This window comes from Haliotis asinina, chromosome 5, assembly GCF_037392515.1.
Source record: "Haliotis asinina isolate JCU_RB_2024 chromosome 5, JCU_Hal_asi_v2, whole genome shotgun sequence".
Classification (NCBI taxonomy): Eukaryota; Metazoa; Mollusca; class Gastropoda; order Lepetellida; family Haliotidae; genus Haliotis; species Haliotis asinina.
Window position 1 is genome coordinate 46,906,541 of NC_090284.1, and position 8,783 is coordinate 46,915,323.

The window sequence follows — 8,783 nt, forward strand, 5'->3', positions numbered from 1 at the left end:
AGTTTTGCAGGGGTATTAAAATGCACCCCGTCCATCCGTCCGTGCACATTTGTCTTTTCCGGAGAAAACGCTAAAACCGTTCAATATTTCTCCACCAAACTTGACACACAGATTCGTCTAGTGGTGTACTGGTGTCTTTTGATAGTTTTGGAATTCTCAATAAAATATTTTTGGCGTTTCCATGGCAACAAGTTTGACTTCGACTGAGATTGGAGGTAATGCGGGGGATATTGACGACTGTGTCTTCTTCTTGTTTTGAAACGTTGACACTAAATTTTCAAAGTATACTCAATGTATCGTACATCTATCATCCACGTACTTAGTCCTCCGCAGCAGAGATACCAGTCATCATAGACTGGAACAGGATTTACCAATAATATGCTGTCATCGTATCCCAATTGCCTAGATCGATGCTCATGTTGCTGATCACTGGTTTGTCTGGTCCAGATTATTTACTGACCGGCGCCATGTAGCGGTAATGCTGCCGAGCAGCGTTAAACTAACCTCACTCGCTATCCCTTATCAATTGTGTCCATCGGACTGGGCTATATGTGTTGACATATTTCCAAAATGTTATACAATTTACAACTAGGGATCAAAATAGTGAGATTGCGTACCGTGGTGCGTTAAAGTGGGCGAATGAGTATTGTTTTATGCCGCTTTTAGCAATATTCCAGCAATGTCACTGATGGGGACACCAGAAATTTGTTTCACTCATTGTACCCATGTGGGGAATTGAACCCAGGTGTTCAGCGTGACGAGTGGTACGTTAAATATTCAAATGGCATAGGTAAAATATTTTCGACCACCCTAAATGACTACAAAGGCTGTTTTTTCTGCTTATATATTGCACTCTTTATCTCCCAACTTTAAACATGAGCCTGGCCATTTTCAATGCCAGTGTGCATAACAGGAAAGTCGTTTCGGATATTAACATAGGTAGTTTGTGGACAGGGATAAGTGCTAAAATTATTCTTGCAGTGTAATCTCATTTACACTGACACCTCCAGTGAAATGGAAAAATCTGAACCGGAGGGAATCCAGAGAGACCCAGATGATGTTTGCTGACTTAATAACAATACACTGAAATGGCATATCTGTGATGTTTAAAGCTTCAGCAAAGGGTATATGACCCGTGACGGTCCTGGGGTTGAATAGGCCTTCAGCAACCCATGCTTGCCATAAAAAGCGACTATGCTTGTCGTAAGAGGCGACTATCGGGATTGGGTAGTCAGGCTCGCTGACTTGGTTGACACATGTCATCGGTTCCCAATTGCGCAGATCGATGCTCATGTTGTTGATCACTGGATTGTCTGGTCCAGACTCGATTATTTAAAGACCGTCGCCATATAGCTGGAATATTGCTAAGTGCTGTGTAAAACTACACACACTCACTCAGCAAAAGGTATGACCATGCTTAGTTTCACAAAGGCAGGAATAAATTACCTGACAGGTGACCTATGATCCCTTTAGCATTTCTGTCTCAGCATTTCCAGTTCTTAAAATAAGTAGGGTAACCTTGTGGTTAAAGCGTTCTCTCTTCACGCCGCAAACCCGGATCTTCAAGGGTAAATTCAATATAATTTCCTGACTTAACTCGAACCTATCAAAATATATTTTAATATATGAACTAACAAACACATAAACTAACCTTTTCTTGTCAATAGCAACATTAAACATCGAGACTGACAAACAGATTACTTTACTATTGTCTTCCAACGAAATGCATAGAAAGGTGGGAACCCATTGCATGTGCATTGAATCCCCACTGGTTCAAACAGTTGACATCCATTGTGTCAACAATGTCACTCCATTCCGATCCATTTTGGGTAGAAAAAATTGGAATAATCACCACCAAACATTTTTCGGAACTCCGATCCTTCCCTGGCTGGGTACTTGTAATACACGACACTGCCCCTGTTCAGAAATCCAGACCACCAGCCATACGTTCCAACAGTTTGAATCAAATGGTCACATCTTGCCATAACGGCCATATCTACTATGGCACTTCCTCCAGTCACGTGTATCACATCCTTCTCCTTTAAAACATCCTTTACAAACTCAGCGGACGTGGAGGCGAGGACGAACGTCACGTGACTATACTTGTAGCGGAAGTAGTTCATTGCACGGTGAATATATTCCACAGGAGCAAGTGCATATCCAAAGTCTTTGAAATGTTTCACCACAAAGTCCCCTCTTCGGTAATGAATGCCCACTAAGGTGACGCTCGTGTTGGCTGACAAAGACTTTTCCTTACGAATTTTGTTAAGAATACCATCAGCTGATGCTTTCGTAGAATCTGTGAAATCAAACTGACTCCGAATTTTGTCCTCAACGTGAGAGAAATATCGCCAAGACTGCAAGTAACGCTCTATCCTCACATTTTTATTTGGGTCGAAATCCATCAATCTTTGATCGAAATCACATGACTTTTTTTCGACCAATGTCAGATAACCACTTAGTGACTGTATCTTCAAACGTTCAGCGTCCAATTTGAAATGTTTCACCAGCGGGTTTCCTTCATCGATGACAACAGTCATGTTCTTTTTGGAAGCAATTCCATAAATTGATGCATAGGTGAACATCGCGTTTCCAAGACGACCAGATTCCATACATATAATGAAATGTCTATTTCGCTTTGTCGATATAATGTTTGAGTGTTTTTTATTTCCAATTTGGGGTGCAGTTTCTGTAACTGTTGGCTGACTCGGCTCGCCGATATTTTTGACGTCATATTTTGAAAGTTCCGCTGATGCTGGGAGATGACTAGGCATGCGTAACACGCACAGAATAATGATGGCAATAGCAAGCACAACAATGTACCTCAGTTTGCGATCTGAAACAAACGCAGGATTCTGTGAGTGTGTCCGTCATTCCTCATCAATGTCAACAACATAATCTTTGGGAACGGCATGGATGGATGCCATATACTCGTTAAATTAACAGAAAACTGGGTCCTCAGAGTGAGAACTCGGAGCCAGCGCATCCTATGAAAAAAACAGCTTGATGTGGCCTCAGGAGGAAATAAGGACAATTAGCTTTTCACTGTGCCGTTTATTCTTTGTTCTTAAAAAATGCAGCGGAATAGGTCAGAATTCCACAAGGTCGAATTCAAAAGAGGGCGCACGGCAGTTTTGGGTGAGTGAGTGAGTTGAGTTTTACGCCGCGTTCAGCAACATTCCATTCTGTAAATAATCGAGTTCAACAGCATGAGCATCGGCCTGCGCAACTGGGAACCGATCCCAGAACCGATCCCGTTAGTCGCCTCTCATGACAAGCTTAGTCGCCTTTTATGCAGTTTTGGAGGTTCATAGTGGCCACAACAGAAACTGAAGACAAAGTCCAATTGGGGATGGCCGCTCCACCTATTGAACGCTTTAGAAGCTATACATGTTAGCAGGTATTTGATCTTTAATACTGTGAAATCTCGCTGCTATGGATAAAATGATACATCGTGTGTTTTCTCACTTTAAAGGTAACAGATCAAATTCGTGAAAATATACCTATTCGTTTCTTTTTGGGGGACAGTACATACATGTCCAGGTGAACAAGTGAGTGATCTCCATACCTCGCAGTGCAGGCAGGCATACCCTCATCCGAAAAACATAAAAATAGCTTGGCTTATTTTTGTTTTACAGCATACAGATTCATACCTCTTTTATTAGCATATTTCCAAAAGACATCTTGACAGTCCATCTCGTACAAAGTGTTCACTGTAACCCCGAATCTTAAAAGATGTACCTGAAGAACATCATAATGTACATTTAAAAAGTCGGAACCGAAAGGAAAGGTTGCAAAAGGCGATGACATGATAAAGTACTTACAAAGTAGACTCATGTGTAAATCAAACACACGCGCGCGCGCACACACACACACACACTATCCATACGTTTATAAAAAAACCCCACCAAACCATTATCCAAATTATCTAAGTAAATTGTTATGTACAACACTGCTGATCCCCCTCCATCCAGTACATGTATACAAAACTGGCACCCAACCCATCCCCATCCCCGATTATTAATAAAAAAATCATCGTCACCCCAAAGTCATAAATTAAGAACAGTCCCTAAGAATATCCGTACAAAAATCGTTCCTGTTCATCATACCAACTTCTAAATGCCAATCAAACACGTAATGCCATTCCAGTCTGCATGTAATGGCGTTAGCCTAGACAAACCAGTAATTGATATAACGATACTTACTTCGCTATGGATTATCCATCCAAAGAGGTAGCATGGGCAGTAAAATGCAATGGAAAACGGTGAAGTCTATGTACATGCATTTGGAAAATAAGCTTTTAGCACGATATACGCAAACAAGGCGTTTTCTCACTTGACCTACACAATGTAACGCTGATGGTCACACATCCGATTAATATTAAAGGGGCACAGATGCGGAGCAATTTCCGTGGACTGGTTTAAACTTTTGTTATTGTTTTTCTCCCGTGATTACCCGGATGATATCCCAGAATTCGTGACTGGTTCGTACCCTCCGTTGCGCAGTCCGTATGGGCAATTAAGAGTTTAATTATAGACGGATCAACTAAGGTGAAGTCATTTTACTTCATTACAAATGTATTATGAAAACAAATGAATCAATCAATCAACGCAATGATAGTTAACTCTTTGAAGGGAGGATGTTGTTTTTACACTCGCACTTTACGACAGGGTGTAGTCAGTATAGATTAGTACATCTACACACACTGCCTTTTGACAAATCCTGAGTAGAAGATAAAAGTACCTTAATTAATCAGTGTGTTATCGGTTAATCCTTTGATCGATGTTAGTTTTTGTAACTCAGCTGATAAACCCTCTTGCATCACTTACATGCACATATTACATAACATACAATACATTTGCCATTACAGACCTGAATTTATATTGTTGAGTATTTACTCCAGACAGGAGACATGCCAAATTGTTGAGTAACCTGAGTGTTGTTACCACTAATTATACCTGTTATAAATTCATTAACTGACCATCAAGAGAATGATGACAAAAATAACACATGTAGGTTTACACCATCAAATGCGAGTTACAGCAAAGAAGATGTAATCTCTGTGACGCATGCAGCCTGAAAACACTTATGGGCCGAAACTGTTTTGAGGATACGAACGGAACTTCGTTACATAAGGAATACATACAGGCATTTGCTGTGTACTTGGGTGAATAGGTGTAATCAGTTTTTTTCACGTAAGAAAATTTTCAGATTTCTCTACCAAAGGCAAAGTCATCGTTTTAAGTTTACGAATTCAAATAAATCAACTGTGTGTTTTTATTATCATAGATTATAAACCAGGGTAGCTACCCGAAATTTACGCATGATATTTGTTGTCACAGCTGGGACAACACTCAAAACTATCTAAATATAAAGCTTTTCAATCTTTCGGACTGAAACAAATGGCTTGCTACGTGTCTGTAGACATCATATTTTCACACAACATGATTAAATATCGAGGTAAAAAACACAGAAATAGGATCAAATTGGATCAGTCGCTATACCATCCAAGCATCCGAAAAACAAAACTACACTGCTGGGATATTTTGTTACGATCAGAAAAGGAATACCATGGATATTTTTATATAATGGCATATGATGGGCATCCGGCCTCCTGACTGTTTAGGTGAAGAAATTCTGCTAATGTGGACCGGAGCCCAGTCCGTTTGTCCGTCACGTTCGAGGAAGCGGGCGCTGTCCAATCTGCAGTTTGGTTTCGTAATTAGGCCGTTGGCGAGAAACATTATTCGCTCCGCATCAGTGCCCCTTCAAGTCCCTTGAAAACGCGAGGCTAATTCCACGATCGGGGCTGTATAGACTGAACATAATGCCCCGATCGATGATATGAATTCCAATGGGTCCAAGTATGTCCCCGAGCAGGGATAAGGCATACGGTCGTACTTCCACTTGGAATTGTGTCTCCTTTTTGTTGTTTCCTGTGTGACTGATACACAACATGGGGGATTTGTTTCAATAATCTACTGAGGGATTATATAATCTGCGCGTGGTCAAGAGAGTTTGTTGTTTAGGTATAGCCATGGCAACCACACAACATGTTCCATGACTGACAGTGGAAATGGAACATCAGCGACGGTTAAACGTTCTTGCGTGTTTGGGATCGACTATATATGATGATTGTTTTCTGCAATAAAAAAATGACCCCCATTCACACCCACACCCACACCCACACCCACACCCACACCCACACCCACACCCACACCCAAACACAACCCGCAAGGCAAGGTTAACGTCCTTTTACCTCGAGAGACGTATATCCTGGGGAATTCCGTGAGGAAAGAGTTCCGCCCACCCCGCTCTGTTTATTAATAAATGGAGTCCTTCCTCTCAGTAATAATCCAACACCGAAATAAGAATACTGATTTATTTTTATACCTATTCTAGTTTACTGAATGTATCTTTAGGGTGAGGCATGCATGTCAGCTTGTAATTTTGGTTTTCGATAGGCTTGAGGGGAACTCTTACCTAATACTAAAGACACCCCTGCCCCTAAACATCTCCACTCTAGATCGACGCTTATGTTTATCGCTGAATATTTATTTGACAAAACTCATATTAAACTGAAGAAAGACCCCAATTACACGGGAGGTTCGGAACCTTTGGACATCTAGATTTGCTTATTTTGAGCTTTGACATTAATACAGAGGGCTGAGCGGGTGGGAGAATAGGGAGGTTAAGAGGCTGTAAGATTGTCTTATCCCCACCCACTCAAAGGTCTGTTTTGGACATCCCATATGGAATTAAATTTGGAACCAGTGGGTATTTTGCGCTATCGGTATTTTGTTTTCACCACTGCTGGGTTGAGCATATATGTTAGCGACAGCGTACACTAAACCAATATATTCGCATCATAAATCGATTCTCGGCAACATGTAGGTAGCAACCTGGCTTCATACACAAGCAAATAAAGCTTGACACACAGCTCATGAATAAAATTGTTCCTCATATGATAAAAAAACACACAACTTGTCTTACCTTTCACGCTGTCTCTTGTATTCAACTGATGTCAATTGCAGAATGTCAATCAGTGACATTATGACCACAGGTTGACTTCTGTCCGTGTCTGCGCATGTCAGGTTTACAACAATCCGTGGTCGACATGGCGATGTATTGTTGTCGATACAAGAGTAAGCCTATTACACAGACAGTTGTTCCACAGACGGGCGCAACTTGATCCACGCCTGTCAAAAGCCAAATACCACTAATTAGACGATGCTGACAGCGGGAGAGAGTAGGCAAAAACTGACGAGACTGGAATTAATTCGAACACTATATGGGATAGTATGTACGTTACTCGTTACTACCGATGTTTGGTTTGTTTATTGAAAAATACTTCTCTCACTGTGTTTCCCGAAATTAAATTCCATAATGTGAAGTTTAGCATGTTTCGGAAAGACGAATATTTAAACGGGTATAATTTACGGCATTTGTGGTGAGTGAGTACTTGCAACAGAGGAGGATAGAGCTTGGAGGCTTGGGGGCGTACTATTGAGAAACGTGGCTAGGGGTGGGGGGTACACACTTCAATTTTATCACAGATTCAATGGTCATTTAACAAAATATGGGAGAGATAAAGAGACAGAGAGAGGGAGAGAGAAACAGAGCGGCGGGAGAGAGAAAGTATGTTTCCATCGATGTATGTTTAATGCAATGTAATTAAGTCACTGGTTTTGCACACTTTATTTATGAAAGTGTTCAACCTTTTGTGCTGTAATCTACACTTTCCTAGGTATATGATATGATGTGAAGATGCTGTAGCTGTGTGACTTTAGGGAAGGAACATAATAGCCATATACTTAATTATATTCTTTTTGGTTTGTTAGTCAGTCTAATGTTGAAACATAGACTCATTATCAAGGATAAAAGAAAAACAAGAATACTATTTTGTTATCAACAATATCAAACCAAGGAGATTGAAAGACACTAAAATGGAGGGTGACCTAAGAAGACGTGAAACAGATTCCCATCCAGTCTACTGGGATCAATGCTAGTTAATGAAATCTGGGGAGTATTTTATGTGTAAATTAGAATAGGTGTAGATTGAACAAATCGACACAGAGCGTCATTTTCACCCGAATTGCATAACAACTTCTCCAAGCCAGTCAATCTACGAGCAAACCAATTTGTCGATATATCAAATAACGCGCGGTCAACGGGGGCTTGTGTGATTACGTAACAAATCACAAAAAGTGTTTTCAAACATTCCCATTGACTATGCTGGCATGTTTAAAAGCTGTTGTGTCACAGCAGAGACCACATAATAAATATTATATGGTCTTTGGTCACAGGGGTGGGTACTTGGACTTTTCCTTTTTCTTGTGTGGTTCAATGATAAATCTAGTATAACGCAACCTCATACTACGTTTTGTTAGACCAGGGATAATCTACAACAGGGATAGATCATTCGCTTGCTTCTTTTACCATTTGTACTAATTAACGTGTGCCTCGTCACGCTTCAGCGCACAGAGTGACTTGGCTCGTTCCCAGCGCAACTTCCGCTGTGTTTTGCAGAACTTCATTCAGTTTATTGTATCAGTCGGAATTTTACAATGAATGAATGAATTATAGAAAGAATTAAGAGAGGGAATTATACGTGAATGAATGAAAGAAGTAAAGAAAAAGAATAAAAAAGAAATAAATATGTGAATAAATGGAAGAATAAATAATACACCGCGGTCTTCCCTCTCAAGAACGCAAAAGTATCGCGAGGACACATGTGTTAACATCACCTTTTTAAAAAGTCTACTTTGAGACATTTTTGTTTA

General features: G+C 40.5%; 1 protein-coding gene across 1 annotated transcript; it reads right to left on the reverse strand.

Moving 5' to 3' along the window:
- Positions 1–1,592: 1,592 nt before the first annotated feature.
- LOC137284548 (galactoside alpha-(1,2)-fucosyltransferase 2-like) lies at positions 1,593–7,199 on the reverse strand. The gene is made up of 3 exons (XM_067816391.1): positions 6,994–7,199; positions 3,654–3,741; positions 1,593–2,836 (listed from the first exon to the last, which is right to left on the reverse strand). The coding sequence occupies exons 2-3, from the start codon at positions 3,694–3,696 to the stop codon at positions 1,806–1,808; spliced, it is 1,074 nt and encodes a 357-aa protein (XP_067672492.1). The 5' UTR covers positions 3,697–3,741; positions 6,994–7,199; the 3' UTR covers positions 1,593–1,805.
- Between the last annotated feature and the right edge of the window lie 1,584 nt (positions 7,200–8,783).

Coding starts and splice junctions, on each gene's coding strand:
- LOC137284548 (XM_067816391.1), bottom strand. CDS start 3,696: ATGGACTGTCAAGATGTCTTTTGGAAATATGCTAATAAAAGAG. Junction 2,837..3,653: donor GAAATATGCTAATAAAAGAG/GTATGAATCTGT, acceptor CGTTTGTTTCAG/ATCGCAAACTGAGGTACATT.